This window comes from Periplaneta americana, chromosome 14, assembly GCF_040183065.1.
Source record: "Periplaneta americana isolate PAMFEO1 chromosome 14, P.americana_PAMFEO1_priV1, whole genome shotgun sequence".
Taxonomy (NCBI): domain Eukaryota; kingdom Metazoa; phylum Arthropoda; class Insecta; order Blattodea; family Blattidae; genus Periplaneta; species Periplaneta americana.
Window position 1 is genome coordinate 118,155,236 of NC_091130.1, and position 17,450 is coordinate 118,172,685.

Sequence of the window (17,450 nt, forward strand, 5' to 3'; positions counted from 1 at the left end):
CAAAACACGAAATCTGTTGCCTTTCTTCTTATAGGTGTGGGTATCAGTTTTGTGAAATTTTCAGTTGCTGTGAACAATATTTTTCATATTAAACGCCTTTATTTTAGCTCAAATATTACTTACTTGTCTCCAAAAGAATTAGCCTTTAACGTGGACATACAGTGAAAGCCCGATAATACACGCCCGTTTGTTATGCTATACACTCTTTTTGTCCGGTCCCTTGATATCCTTATATAAAACCATGTAAAATCCACCACTTATTATGCTCATCATTCTGTTTAACCACTTCCCTGATTAACCTGAGGTAACTCGGGTTGCTAACTTCCATCAAAATTTATTAATATAGTGAAAATATTTTGAGTTCAATCATATAAGATTTATCTATTTGCAAATGTTTATTTGCTACAATATGTATAAAATATTAACGTTTTCGCCTTTTCAGCATCATCAGATATGTTAAAACACGTAATCTAGAACTTGAACAAATTAACGAATATGTTGTTGTTGTTTTCTAATGCCAGGCGTTTGACAATAAAGTCATTTGACCTCTTGCACTCCAATATTTTTCAAAGAAATTATCATGACTAGCCACTGAAGCACAGATTTTGAGGTGTTCCGAATCCATTTCTTGGTTTGAGTTGCACAATGGGCAGTTAGGGGACTGATATAGTCCAATTCTATGCTGGTGTTTGGCCAAACAATCATAACCTGTTGCCAATCTAAATGCAGCTACAGACGATTTTCGTGGTAAATCGGGAATTAACTGTGGATTTTGATGTAGAGAGTTCCATTTTTTCCCTTGGGATTGAGTTATCAAATTTTGTTTGTTGAAGTCTAAGTATGTAGATTTAATAAATCTCTTCACAGAGTAATACGTAGATTTAGTAACAGGTCTGTAAGTAGCAGTGTTGCCCTTCTTTGCTAAAACATCCGCATTCTCGTTTCCTAGGATTCCACAATGGGATGGTATCCATTGGAATACAATTCTTTTATTGAGTGATAATAATTGAGAGAGCATTTTAGTTATTTCTGCTGTTTGAGATGAAGGTGTGTTTAGAGACGATTGATAGAATAGCTGCTTCGGAGTCTGGCAATATAACTGCATTCCTAAATTTATTGATGTGGCATAGAAGATTCCTGAGACATTCACTTATTGCAATGATTTCACCATCAAAACTTGTTGTTCCATATCCAAGAGATCTATAAAGTGAGAAGAGACAGCACGTAACACCTGCACATATATTTGTAACATGAGTTATATTATATATAATCACAATTGTCCTTCCAAAGTTACATGTTCTGAAATCATTTTACAATCTTTAATCATCTCTCATTGTTTTATAATATTTTGTCTTTTAAATCTATTGCTATTACCATTTCACTTATAATTAACAAATTCAATTTAAACCTTTCATATCACTGATATTCGTACTTGGCAATAATTTAATGCGTGTCATTTAACCACTCACATATGTTTGTAACATGAGGTATATGTATATACAATCACAATTGTCCTTCCAAATTTACATGTTTGAATTCATTTTTACAAAAACTTTTACTTAACTACATAATACATAAAACTCATGAAATTTATCTGTCTGTATATTACAATGTATATTCGTTAATTTGTTCAAGTTCTAGATTACGTGTTTTAACATATCTGATGATGCCGAAAAGGCGAAAAGGTTAATATTTTATACATATTGTAGCAAATAAACATTTGCAAATAGATAAATCTTATGACTGAACTCAAAATATTTTCACTATATTATATTAGATTTATCTGAATACAAAATGAATTGCAAAAAAAAAAAAAAAAAAAAAATATTAACCCGAGTTAACTTGTGTGAGTCCCATTTTCGCTCCTAAGGATTATTATCCCGAATATATACGTTTCCATCATTTCATTAACCTTTTCTTGAATTTTTTTACAGTTAACTTTACAAAACCTTGGATTACTCAAAACATAGTTCGTATGACTTACACCACTGTCATTCTAACCATCTCAATTATTGGTTTTATGTCTCACATATTTTTTTTATATTCTGTGGAAATAATTCTTATTTTTATCAGAGAGAAATTTTGAAATTAGAAGGTTGCGGGTTCGATCCCGGGCCAGGTCGATGGCATTTAAGTGTGCTTAAATGCAACAGGCTCATGTCAGTAGATTTACTGGCATGTAAAAGAACTCCTGCGGGGCAAAATTCCGGCACATCCGGTGACGCTGATATAACCCCTGCAGTTGCGAGCATCGTTAAATAAAACATAACATTTTAACATTTTTAAATTAGATAATAAGTCGGGGAAAATAAGGAAAGTTGTTAATATATGCATTTAAAACCCTCGAAATATGCATTTATGCAAAATAAAGTTGCCTTCATTCAAATGTAAAAATTATGATCAGCAAAGATCCATTTGTACTTTTTCAGTGTGCCACATCAATAAAAACATGCAATTGCATGAAGTTGCACTGTCTAATGATAAATTATTAATTAATTTTGGTCCTCAAGTGCTTCATAAAACTGTTTTCTTTGCAGGGGTACATTCAATAGCATATGCTTTTCCTGGTGTCCGAATAGTCACGACTGCATTAGATCCAGAAATAAACGAAAAATTCTATGTTCTTCCTGGAATTGGTAATTTTGGGGACCGTTATTTTGGAACTGAACCAACAGAAGAAACTTAATACCTCTGTATTTCACTTGCACATCGTCCAGCCTGACAACAGTATATGTTGCAACCAGCACATAAGAGGAAACTATTTTTACTTAGCTTTATTGTTACATGTGGTAAGTTACTTAAACTACAGATAACTCAGTACAGTTCCATCTTCCAGTAAAGCAGGGTTAAACACCTATCATTTTCAGAATATTTATAATTGAGTTGGGATTTACACCAACCTCTTTAATTGAATAGACATTGCTTCATGAATTTTGGAGTATATTTACACTTTGTCAAGAATTTGTTCCTTTAAGAACTGTAACTACCAATAGGTAACAACCATTATATAAGATTAATTACTATTTATGTTCCTTTATATATATGCATCTCGTGCTTGTAAATGTAGTATAAGAAAGTCTGTTATAATGACTCAAATTGATTTTTTGTATTCTTATGTGAAAACATTAACATTTCATAAGTAGTGCACCTATGAGTGATGGTAAAACTGTCATAAGTGTTGCTCATAGAAAAGCTTTCAGACATATAAAATGTTTTATTGCTTAGGTTATTTTATACCAAGAAATTAAATATATATTTTTTTTATTTCAACAGTATACAGCAAGAATTACCTACGGGTTTTATTAGTTAAAATATTTGGCCAGAAATGACTTCAATGTAAATATCTATTTATGCTTGTGTTACAAGTATTTTCTCATTATACTTAACTCTATTATTTGATGGTAAATTTAAAGTAGAACACTGCAAAAACATACCACTGAAACTTAAGTTTGTTATATTAGATCTCATTTAATTTTATTGAAACTGTGATTAATATTGGACATTTCAATTCGAAAAACAGTCAGTAGAAATGTAAAAATGTAATTCACTAAAATTTATTTTCAGTTTCATTCATGCAAAAAAATGTAATGTTTGGTTGATAATAAGCTGATACATAAAATGGAAGTGGGGGAGAGGGGGAATGAGTTGTTTGTGTTAAACTGCTGACATTTCAGTTACATCATTTACATTTTAGAGAACATCAATTAATTTATTTATTAGTTTTTCCTTCTCACTCACTCACTCACTCACTCACTCACTCACTCACTCACTCACTCACTCACTCACTCACTCACTCACTCACTCACTCACTCACTCACTCACTCAGTCAGTCAGTCACTCTCTCACTCACTCACTCACTCACTCATGTTGAAAAGTTCCCACTATTTAAGTGAAATAATCTAATGGCATTTCGATGTATACATATACGAAATTACGTAGACAAAACAGTGATGCACAACATCTTTTATAAAAGAACAACATTCCTGTGCTAACTTGTCCACAAACATACAGCCAGCTTGCTATTTCTAACTGCTTTTGTAGAACCAAACTGCATTCTTGACAATCTATTATACCTTGTATTTTTTTTTCAACTTTCGTGCTTCTTATCTCATACGTTTGCAAGAATACAACATTTCTTCATTTCAAGAGAAAAACAATGGCATTAGTTATTTTTTATTTAGTGGAGGTTATCAAGGTCATTTTGAGGTCAACTTGTTTTTTTTTTTAAATGACAAACCGAACTTTTTATCAGGTTCTGATTTTTCGCACAACACAAACAACTTCTGTCTGAAACATTTTTTTTAATCAAACTCTAATTTTTATGAAATATTTTAAAAATTGATAAACATTAGTACACAATATTTTGGAAGAATGTATCTTAGATTTCTTTTGTTTACCTTTCTTGTCTTTATGTTCTGTGTTTATGATTACAGTGCAGTATGTTTATATTAAAGGTAAACAAAAGCAACCTGATTTCTGTGTTTACAGTATGTTTGTGTTAAAGGTAAATACGCCATCTTGAACTTCATCATCTTCATTGTCATAGCATTCATTTTTATGGGAATCATCTCTCTTTCATTTCTTCATGCAGTCATCAAAAAAGAAATGTCAGGATTAGACGTCTTTTTAGGTTGAGATGCCTTTTCAGATTTCGACCTTTGTGTACTCAAGTACCAGTAAACGCAAAGGAAAAAAATGTATGGGTATATAACACACATATTAGTTTCTTTTAATTTCAATTTCAGTCCATGTATTGTATTCCATATATCTTCACATCAGCATTGATACTACAGAGGGTTGTTTCCGATCTCTGATAACGAATTTGAATGATGTCATGTGCATCAGGAATCACACTGACAGCTGAATTGCGGCGAGAGGTGACAGACCAGTAGTGAGTGATTTCTTAATCAGAGTGTACGGTGTATCACAGTAGCAATGTCCAAGAAAATCGAGACTTTTTGGGAGGAGTACATAACAACCCTTTCTGATGCCAAGTACAGTTATGTGAAAATCATAGGTGCTTGCAAAAAACGTGATTTCGTTATTTCCAAGAAAGGCATCTTGTGTGTACCTAATAAGACTGGCAAAGCTCGGATGGGATTAATTCCAGAGTGGAAAAAGCCAGCAAGTCCACCCCCCCCCCCCTCACAAGTCGCCACACCCCACGAGATGATACAAATTAATTCCATTTGAGGATTACCAATCTTATTAAGTACACAGAAGATGCCTTTCTTGGAAATAACGAAACCTCGTTTATTGCAGGCTTCCTTTATTTTTATTTAACTGAACTTGGCTTTGGAAACGGTCGTAATGTACCCCTCCCAAAAAGGCTCGATTTTCTTGGGAATTTCTGCTATGAGTCGCCGTGCACTCTGACTATGAGATCACTCACTACTGGTCTGTCACCTCGCGTCACAGTTCAGCTGTCATGTGACTCCTGATGCACATGATGTCATTCAAATTAGTTATCAGAGATCGGAAACAACCCTGTATAAGAGGTCGAACAAGTCAAGGGTTATATGTATATGTGTGTATATCAGGGTTAGGCTTTCTGATGATGGAACATATATGTAGTTACGAAACATTGAAAATGTCGAGTTACAGGCAGACCATGGTGGAATACCCAAAAGCCTAATGCTGATAGTCTAAAACTCATACAGGAGAAGATATATTTTAATTACAAGTAAGATCATCAAAAAGAAATATGTAGGAAAAACATATGCAAGTTGTCTATACCTGTAACCCACTTGAGTCTAACAGCTCATATTTAAGTAACAATACAACTTGGGGAGTTCAAATGTTACTGGCAGAAAGATCAGTTCATACTATAAAGTTAATGAAGGACCATACATGAGCAGATCCAATGATTTGAGAAGCAGAAGGAAAGTAAAATGACTGGGCTACAATCATAGACCATGCAACTGATGAATGGATCGAAAGTCTTGTAAATGAAAACAGATCATTAGAATTTTAACATAATTGAATAGAATTTGTGTTCTTGTGCATAACTGAAAATGCATATGTATATGACTGATTCTGCAAGCCACTTAAAGCAGGCTAGATACTGTAGGTTGTGCATTACTGACCTGCAGTTATTACGTTTGTTACGAGGCGCGTCCATAAAGTAACTTTCCCACTCGTCCCACAGCTAGCAAACCATATGTTGCGTGAAGCGACTGCGTGTACGTGATAGAGTAAAGTCACAGTCTACTATATACAGTCACGAAGCTTGAGTTTTGAGGGTGCTAGAAACAATAGACTGTGCCGGTACTATTTTGCATTGCCTGTAATGAGCCGATATTAGCGATCCTAGTGGTGAGCAACTATCTAATGTTTGCTTATTTACTACGTATTGAGCTTCGTGACTGTACATACTAGACTGTGGTAATGTCCTGGCATAGCGTATGCACTAGTGGTACTTCCCGAGTGCTCTCAGTAGCTTTGTTGCATTAGTTGAAGATGGACGCTCCTATTCCAGCTCCCGCTGCATGTGAAGTGCGATCAGTGATGAAGTTTTTGAATGCACAGGGTATAGCGTCGATTGAAATTTATTTCGTCAGCTGTGCCAGGTCTATGGGCCTAACGTCATGAGCGAGCAGATGGTGCGTTGCTGGTGTAGACAGTTTTCAGCAGGGCGCCAAAATATGCATGACAGGGAGCGCAGTGGGAGGCCAACCATCATCACAGATGACCTTAGCAACGCACCATCTGCTTGTTCATGACGTGAGGCCCATAGACCTGGCACAGCTGACGAAATAAATTTCAATCGGCGCTATGCCCTGTGCATTCAAAAACTTTATCACTGATCACACTTCACACGCGGCGGGAGCTGCAATAGGAGCGTCCATCTTCAACCAATGCAACTGAGCTACTGAGAGCACTCAGGAAGTTCTGCTAGCGCATGCGCCATGCCAGGACGTACACGCAGTCGCTTCGCGCAACATATGGTTTGCTAGCTGTGGGACGAGTGGGAAAGTTACTTTATGGACGCGCCTCGTATTAAAATGTTGATATCTAACTTTTTTTTTCCTTATATACTTAAGGTTGTAACGTATCTTTGTGTGCATTCTTAAATTCTTAGTATAAACATTACTTTGTATATGTAACATTGAATCATATACAGGTGTTTAGGAGATACAGGAAACAGAAGTTTATATTAGTTAATTTCTTCGCCAGGAAGGACATTTTATTACTTGACTTGGAATCCATATGATATTTTATTGCATATTGCTACTTCTGTTTTGTGAAATTATTAATATGAAGTAAAAACGTGTTTAGTTGACATGGTATCAGTACTTGATACCTTGACACTTTCAGATTAAAATCTGTAAGAAAGTATATTGTGTCCGCTTAGAGGGATCGAGAACTAAATGCTAACCATTTAAATCAGATGAAGATATTGTTTTGATTTACATCTGACAATATGCAGAAACTGTCCAAGTTTATGCACCAATGGTTTAAAAACAGTTGCATGTTCACATGCATGCACACTAACATTTATCGTGGAAACAAGCCTGATGCCATTCAGTAGAACATTCCGTCATTGGACCATTCTTCTTCATAGAGGCGGCAGTCACAGGAAATGTGTATCTGGGCATGTTGCAGAACATTTTTTGTTGATCAGCTGCTCCCAGAATCCGTTTTTCAGCAAAATGGGGCTCCACCTCATTACTATGAAGCAGTGTGTGGCTTCTTGAATGCAAACTTTCCCAGTAGCAATTAATATTTGAGGAGAAAAATTCGCTCCAGTGTCGGGAATCGAACCCGGGTCCTTGGTTCTACATACCAAGCGCTCTGACCACTGAGCTACGTCGAATTCAGTCCACAGCACTGGACCGAACTCTCCTGCTACAGTGTTTCCCTTTTGTGGCCTGACTCCAAGTTGGGGATATACTTTGACATTTATATTTCAAGTCAACTGCCATTATACAAGGAGCGCACTCAGCTGAGTGAATAATGGCGGGATTCCGCAGTAAAGTGCACAGCAATCTGTACAGAATCATGCACTGCTAGCTAGACGAATTTACTAAAGATGTTATTAATTGGTCCAACAGAATAATATCTGTTATATTGACAATTAAAAGGGAAACACTGTAGAAGGAGAGTTCAGTCCAGTGCTGTGGATTGAATTCGACGTAGCTCAGTGGTCAGAGCGCTTGGTACATAGAACCAAGGACCTGGGTTCGATCCCTGGTGCCGGAGCGAATTTTTCTCCTCAAATATTAATTGTCACTATAACAGATATTATTCTGTTGGACCAATTAATAACATCTTTAGTAAATTTCCCAGTAGGTTGATTGGAAGAGGAGAACCTTTGCCTGGCCACCTAGGTCAACTGACTTGACACCCATTGACCTTCCTCTGGGGCTTAGTGACAAATGTTGTATACCAACGTGATACAGTTGACACTTTGGGAAAACTGAGACAACGCATTACAAATGCAGCTGCACTAATCACTTCACAAACATTATGGAACACTTGGCAGAAGGTTGAGTACCTTCTAGATGGCTTCAGGGTAGCTCGAGATGCACACATCGAGTTGTACCGACCATTCTCTGAAACTTGGAGAGTTTTTACATCAAGTTACACAAAAAGTTATGTTATAAAACCATTGTTTATACTTTAAATCAGCACTTATTTCTTGATCCCTCTAAGCGGGACACGGTGTATTGTTGGTGACTTATTTTTAAATTTGTTTCCTTGGAAACTAAATAATCACAGTGTCAGGTGTCAGTAGCTAGTCTTGCTGAGCTCACTTTGTGATACTGTTACATCATGTTCTTGCACCAGTGATACTGAATTGTAGTAAAAATCTGTAATCAGTTTAGGTTAGCTTCTTTGTTATGATAAGTACTTGATATTAGTTTTTCTGAAGAATGGTGTTGGATATATGTTTAAGTAATAATTTGATTGTAATGTAATTACGAATGCTTATTTAGTGATCTTAAACTTCATTTCTGCTGCAGTACTGGTACAAATTTTTATCAATTATTGATTGTTGGTATCCTCTGTCAACTATTGATACTAGTCAAAAGTTTTTAATGTATGCACATTTTGATTATCCTGTATTTATGATAAGAGAAGTATGTCTGCATCTTATAAAAAATTGTTCGATCATTTGGTCTAGTAATTGTCACCCCCCTGTAAACAATTCCTTCATTACATGTCAACAGCTAAAACACAAATAATTTGCATGTTTTGCAGTAATACAACAGTGTTGCCAATGGATTGCAAAATGCGTATTTTTCAGAAAGAGCATGCTCATTACGTCTTCATATATGTTCTCAGGATAACTGGTGTTGTGATTATAATAAAATCTCCTTTTTACCATGTAAATAGAAACGATAAAAAATTTGCTGATTGTATTGAGAACTGGCTCATATCTGTCTTCGTAATGTATCTTGCAGGATGCTGATCACATAGAGGTCCACAGACTGTAGCCTACAGTTAGGATTGCTTCTGACAAATGAGGGCTGTGTTCATTATGGATATCATTAGTAAGAATTAGGGCGTGATGAATGTGTGTTGCAGAGTTGAGTCTTGTGTGACTGGTATTGATTTTAATTTGCTTCGTTTAGGATTTGAGAATGTACAGTGTAGAAGAATGTGTTCCAGATCTTTTTCATGATCATTTCACTGTGGATATATAGGACTATCAGAAAGGTGAAATTAGTGTAAATATAACTTTGTGATAAGCTGACCTGTTCTACGATGAAAGAGTAATGGAACGGAGAAAAATTCTCTCCGGCGCTGGGATTTGAACCCGGGTTTTCAGCTCTACGTGCTGATGCTTTGTCCACTAAGCCACACCGGATACAACCCTGGCGTCGGACAGAATCGTCTCAGATTAAGCTCCAACTCTTGGGTTCCCTCTAGTGGCCGCCCTCTGCACTACGTCATAGATTTCTATGAACGTAGGACCGAAGTCCACACGGGTTCAAATCCTGGCGCCGGAGAGAATTTTTCTCCGTTCCATTACTCTTTGATCATATGATGACGCAGAATATCTGCATGGAAATATCATATGTACTTCGGTACATTAAAATAATATATATGATATACGTAAATCACTTCATGATTTAAGACGGCGCTTATTCCGTCGGATCCCGGCCAACTAGTCACTCATACGAGTGCACCTCAGCACATGTCTGGACTTCTGTCCTACGTTCATAGACATCTATGACGTAGTGCAGAGGGCGGCCACTAGAGGGAACCCAAGAGTTGGAGCTTAATCTGAGACGATTCTGTCCAACGCCGGGGTTGTATCCGGTGTGGCTTAGTGGATAAAGCATCAGCACGTAGAGCTGAAAACCCGGGTTCAAATCCCAGCGCCAGAGAGAATTTTTCTCCGTTCCATTACTCTTTCATCATATGATGACGCAGAATATCTGCATGGAAATATCATATGTACTTCGGTACATTAAAATAATATATATATATGACCTGTTCTAGCTCTTGTTAAAAATGTTGAATATGTCTTGGCAATTTCTTGTACATTTTTAGATCATTAGTTTCTTTAGTATGACCTGTAAAATTTTGCCGTTGTCAGAAGAGAGTCAGTTGTTGGTCCATAGGTTTGTAATATGAAATTCGATTGAAGCAAAGGCACTGGATAAAAATACCATCTGAAAAGGTCTTGGTTGTAAATGCATTGCCTGTTTTTAAAATTACCAATGTCTTCATTTTCAACTATACCACAGTAACTTGGTTCCATTGAAATACTATTTTCTTTTGGGGATTCTTGACTTTAAGGACTAACTCGTATGAAAGAAGAAAATGAAAGTAATTTACTGGATCAGTAATATTGGTAAGTTAGGACATTCTATCACAAAAATTGAGCATTTAGAGAGTATAGTATTGAGGAACTACATTGCAATTATAGTTGTTCAGGCTGAACTTGGTGTATGCATTTTATTCATACATTGAATGTGGCTCTCTTTCAATTATTGAAAATTTGAAGAAAATTCTCATATTTCGCCATGGTGATACCTCTGATTGTCTCCGTTAGCATGCGATTTCGTTCTTTTGTTCATTGAGAAGATATTAGGAAAAATACTCTCTCAGCACTTCCATTGTGACTTGGGATAAATAAATAGAATTGACATATTTTTAAGAGTTCTGAGAAAGTTTCAGTGCTCGCAGAACTATTGGAATTGAAGAATTTGCACCATTGTTTATCTAAACTTCAATCTTTGTCTAAATTAACTTGATTAGGATATCTTTGTACATTGCAGAATAAAATTGATAAAATAGCTTAGAATCATGAATAGTGACATTTGTAGAGTGTAAGAATTCAATGCATGTCAATAGGTCATCATATTTTACAGTAGCGTGCAAATTAATCCGAACACGACATATTTTTACATTTTCTGTCATTGTTGGCCTCACAGCTGCTCATACCACTATAATTGACATCTATAGTACGTGTAATTCCATTGTTGAAGGTCTGTTGTTATTATTTTTTTATAATATGTGACATTTTGCCTGTCGTTTTGTACTTATAAGCATTTCAGTTGTGTTGAAGACTTAATACTGCAATCCTGTGTACATTCTGTCGTCTTCACAAATGGATACAACTCCACGAAAACGGTCTAAGATTATAACATTAGCAGAGCATTCTTCTATGACACAGAGGCAAATTGCTGCAGAATGTCACATCGGTTTGGCTTCTGTTAATTCGATCATAAAACGATACAGGGAGACTGGATCCATCACACCCCAGAAAAAAAGGAAACTGTGGCCGGAAAAGGAAGACTTCACCTGCAGATGATCGTTTAATTGTCAGGAAAAGTAAATTAAATCCTAGACTAAGTGCTGTCGACTTAACCCGCGAGTTAATGCTACCACTGGGGCGAATATTCACGTCACAACAGTGCAGCGTAGGCTTTTGGAAGCTGGAGAAAGGGCTCGTAAGCCTATTAAGAAGTAACTGCTAACCCCTGTTATGTGCAAAAAACGCTTAATGTGGGCAAAATTACATCAACACTGGACAGTGAATGACTGGAAGAATGTACTTTTTTCCGATGAGTCTCATTTCGAGGTCCACGGCCACCGTGTTTCTTACGTATGGAAAGGATCCGAAAAAGTAATAGCAGCTCATCTCCAACAAGCACCCAAGTACCCCCCTAAAGTAATGTTTTGGGGTTGTTTTACACATGAAGGGCCCGGAGCATTAATACCTATCAAGGGAATGATGAATTCTGACAAATATATTCACTTATTGGAAACCAGAATCGTACCCCAACTGCAAAAATCATTTCCGGATGGCAGAGGTGTGTTCCAACAAGACCTGGCACCATGCCATACGTCTCGAAAAACTACAGAATTCTTCAATAAGAAGAATATTCAGGTACTCCCCTGGCCAGGCAACTCACCTGACATCAACCCCATTGAGAACTTGTGGTCAATTTGCAAAAGAAGAATGCAAAAAATGGATTGTTCTACAAAGGAGAAGATGATTTCTGCCCTCATTGGTGTATGGTTTCGCGATGAAGAAATGAATATTTGTGGGAAATTAGTGGAATCCATGCCAAATCGTCTCAGAGCTGTTATTAGGAACAAGGGAGGCCACATAGATTACTGAGGTATATCTTAGATCCTTTTTTTTATCCCGTTGGAGTGTTTTTGCATAAGTAATTACGTTGTTCGGATTAATTTGCACGCTACTGTATGTTTTTTTTATGTGCTCCAGCTTTAACCATTGAAAGCAGTTAAATTCTTTCATAGGTTTTCACCATTTTTTTTAGATATTCTATGCATAATATCGCACATTATTCAATATTCATATTGATTCTAGTTGAAATGCGAAATGCCAGACATTTCAAATATTTTTAAAATGCCTGCCGGACAGGATAAAATGATTAAAAAAGAGGACATGTCCTCCTTTTGCCGGACGCATGGTAACCCTATGTATAATTCGCTCTCCACTATCATTGACGATTGTTTCCCCAAATCGTCCAACCACATTATCTCTCACTTTCTAATCTCCAAGAATGTAAAAAAAAAAGGGTGTGAAGAAGAAGAAGAAAAAGAAGCTATAATAAATTACAACAACAAGCATAATTAGTGTGTAGTAAGAATAAGAGGAAGACAAGACTAAAAAGAGGCTGAGGAAAAAGAAAGTAAGAAAAAATCTCATATATGACAGGAAAATAAACAAGAGAATACGAGTATAAGAAAATTTTGTTTTCTGGATCTGAGTTATGAAAACAGAAATAATGGTTGAACTGAATGATGTAAGTTGCACACTAGATAAATCCAATAAAATGCACAAAAACTTTATATACAAAGTAAGGCAGAGGGAAGTCAGACATCATAGATACTATATTATAACGAAGATAAGCATGTGTGTTACATCATGTGTAAGCTGATTGTAAATCTGAATTTATTTATTTATTTGTTATTGAGCATAACAGGCAAAGCCCAATTACAATGTTCAAGACTGATAAAGTAATTTAAAAAACATAAACAAGGAAAAGGAAACATGCTCTTATTAAAAACTGAAACAAAATAGAAAAAAAGAGAAAGAAAAAAAAAGAAGAAAAATTAAAATCAGATGTGAAAGTACCTTCAAATTAACTAACAACAATATTCTGTATTTAGAGAAATTCATATTGAAAATATCAACATTCAGATGAGGATGTAATTTATTGTATAATTGTAACATTTGGAAAACTGGAGAATTTTTGTGCGATTCAGTATTTGCCCTTGGTATGCAAAATAAATTTCGAAATTTTGTGTTAAACTTAGGTGCATATAATGTTATAATGTGAGTTAGTTCTATCAGTAGTGCAACAGACTGTGGACTGGATGAGCCCAGATTAAGACGAATTTTTCATTATGCCATATGATCATATGAAATTGAGTACCAGAGCAACAGAGCATGCTTCTGCTGGTAACATCACCACCTCCTAGTGCAGACTTCAAGAAAGCATGGGAAGGACAACACAGTAGTATAAATTTTATAGTTTCAGTTACTGATGTATAATAGAACCTCAATTATCAGACTCTCTGTTAGCCGATCATCTGATTATTTGATGGTCTTCCTGCTTTCTTTCTAATGAATCACGAAATTGCAGCTAAATTTCGATCTGCACTCTTGAATATATGTATATCTAACAAGAAACCCTGTGCAATGCTATTACATAATGATAAACACAGAATTAGCCAAATGAGGTACCTGAAAATCGAAATGTGTACAACTACGCCTTCCTTTAGCACTCTGTTGCCATTCACAGCAGTTCACATCCCCCTCATCCCTCACATTACAATACAAGAGCAATAACCTTCATATTGAGGAACTTGCAGACGAATTGCAAGGGTTTTGAAGCAGGGTTTAAGCTAGAAAATAATTGTCGCAAAAATGCAGAAATGAAGAATTATATTTCTGCAAATTGCGAAAATCTTATGCAATATTATAGGCTAAATAATTATACAGAAAGATAAAATTAATAAGTATGTAGACACAAGAAGTTATGTAATTTGTTTCTTGGAGTTTTATTAGTTTAAATCCATCTTACCACACTCTAGATATACTTACGTAAGTAATTCATTACACGTAGGTATGTTTAGAATCAATTACTGCTGAATTTACATCACATTAAAATACGTTATTTTATGGGTATTCTAAACATTGAAATTCTTTACGAGTAGGCCCTTCAAGATTTATTGTTAGCATAGTGCTAACTCTTTTTACTGAAAGACGGATTTTAATTCCAGTTTTTACAAGCTTCATGCAACTAAATCTTCGCTCACAATTTACAGTATGCGATGGAATTATATAAATCAATTAGAAGAAATTGTTCATGTAACGTACATGAATTGCACCAACTCTTTGAAATCCATTCCTCAACATCTGTTGCTCAACATTGAACATTGCCCATTTCATTAGAATGTCATTTAAATTCAGAATCTACAGAATTGATTAGTTCATACACATTTCAGATTTCATGTTCTCCATTACTATCTTTGTTTCTGAAGTCCAATGTGATTATCACATTTTTGCATATTTACATTGAAAGTTTGTTGCATTTTTAGAAGTTGAGGAGCAAAATGCGACAAATGCAACTGTGGCTTAAACCCTGTTTTGAAGATATTATTAAGATAGTGGAAAAATATTAATGGAAAACACAAATAAGTTTATGGGGCAAAATTACCAAGTTTTTTATGTTGATGATAAAATCATTATTTAGTGGCTAGATACAGACTTGGCATATTCAAGGCATGAAATAATAAGTGATGACGATCATGATGACATTATTGGTTACCTTACTTGTGAGGCTACAAATGTGACAATAATGGAGGGGAAGAAGAGATAGTGTCTGAATCACTTGTTTCATTACAAACTGGACTTTAATCAGCAGAGACCCTCTTGAGGTTTTTGGAGCAAGGAAATTACACCTAATTTCCAGACATTGTTTAAACTTCAGAGAATTAGAATGGAGATAAAGAATAATTGCTGACAGTAAAGTTTAGAAAAAAAAAAGTGACAGGCTTCTTTAAAGAGCATAAAAATAAGCAGAATGGATTATCCAACTTTTTCGATTAACTGTTCCTCTTCTCCCCTTCATTATGACAGATAATCGAGGTTCTATTGTACTTGTGTATCACTTACTGAAACAAGGGACGTAATATGGTAGATGACAACTGATTCATTTCACATACAGTTTGTGATTTAATAATGTAATATATCAGTTTTAAAATGTAGATGAAAAATCACTCCAAAAAGTGTGAATGAATCCGAATAATAAATATAATTTTTCGAATCAGCTAGCAAGACACCTCAACAGTGCAATTCATACTCTGTTCCTTAAAACATCAAATACCGGTGACTTTACCTTGTTGAAAGGTTTCTCTTAACTATTAATACTGCAAAAAGAGCATTCTTGTCTGATCTGTACTTAGTATACTTTTTCTTACTCTCATTTTTCTTAGTGTTAATGTTAAACGTAGTAACTGGCAAGTATTCCCAAGACATGTGTCTTATTATTATATTCTTTGGAACTTTTAGGTAAATAATATAAATGTTGGAAACTTAAGATATTTGTAACTCACCTGTGAGGAAATATTTAACATTGTTTACTGATTAGCTGTATTAACATTGGAACAAATTTAAGCATATTGTCCCTTGCTAAGAATTATGTTTTGTGTGAATGATAATGAGATCCAACACAAATGTGAATATATCTGTAATTTAAAGGACAAATTCCTTTGCAAACCACTTATCTGCGGTGAATTCCTTCAATTAAATAAACATTAAACAGTATTGTAGAAAGTAATTTGAACTATAATAGTGTTATTTGTATTATTATTTTGTTGCTACTCTTTTACATTAATAAAAATTTGTGTTTCACAAAGATAAATATAGTCTTCATCTTTACCTACAGGCAGTGCAGGAATTGTAAGTAAATCAACATTTATTGCTTTTATGGCTGAGTTTAATGTACACATGTTAAACAAAACAGATGTTTTAAAACATTGAAGCAGAGGTGACAAATAGTGATTTCGTGCTTTAATTTTCTCTGTACTTATTTCAAGTTCGGACATAATAATTTTCATTTTACTCTAAATCAGAAGAGCCACAACCACAAAATGCACATGCCATTGTTTGTGTCGAGCTGTTGTTTTTTTATTTCTTATAAATGATCTTATTTTGACTGTGTTAGAGATCATGTTCAATATTAAAGTCAGTTCAATAGTTTATTAAAGAATACATTTTTAATATTTAAACCATGCAAAGAAGTTAAAAATTAAAACTACTGGAAGACCACTTATTGTTAATAAATTTAGTTTAGATGAACAAACGCAGTGACAACTACATTGGCAGAATATTCAATCCTGAGGTTTTTTGGCAAATATAATTAACTCTGTGGTTGATTGTATTATTTCCTTTGTATGATGTTTGTTAATGAAAAAGACAGCATCTGAGGAAATAATAGTTGTAGCAATATTTGGCATCTAAAATAGAAAATTAAAAGACATGAAATGTTGGAAGTGTGTAAAAATGCACAACTATAATTATTTTGGCATAACGTAAAGTAAGACAACACATGAAAAATGAGTTTCTATAGAATGTAAATAATTAAAATGCAGAGAAAAAGGTATGTTCTGTTAGAAATAATCAACTGATTAATGTTTTGTGGTACTTTTGGGCTAGCTCTTAGAGGACATGAATCCGAGATGAACATATTACGTTAATCGTGGCATTTTGGGGGGAAAGGTGATAAATTTTACACTGAAATTTGAATGTACATTAAAACCTCAGTTTAGAAACATAACAGTGTTGAAGTGTATATCAAAGTAAGTTCAAGAAATAAAGGCCAAAAGCTGATTATGTTTCTGTTAGCAGACTAAATACTAATGTTTTAAATGGTGATCATATTTTGATATGCAAACTATAAAGTGGCAACCTGTAGAGAGATTAGAAATACACATTTTATAAACGTCTTTAC

At 34.9% G+C, this 17,450-nt stretch overlaps 1 protein-coding gene across 3 annotated transcripts in view; it reads left to right on the forward strand.

Annotated features, from left to right (window-relative positions):
* Positions 1-16,361, forward strand: part of l(2)k01209 (lethal (2) k01209) — a 43,635-nt gene extending 27,274 nt beyond the window's left edge. For all 3 annotated transcript variants that reach the window (XM_069846004.1, XM_069846005.1, XM_069846006.1), the window contains exon 10: positions 2,538-16,361. In XM_069846004.1, coding sequence (XP_069702105.1) covers positions 2,538-2,686 — 149 coding nt within the window. In that variant the 3' untranslated portion in view covers positions 2,687-16,361. The remainder of the gene's footprint in view (positions 1-2,537) is intronic.
* The last annotated feature ends 1,089 nt before the right edge of the window (positions 16,362-17,450 follow it).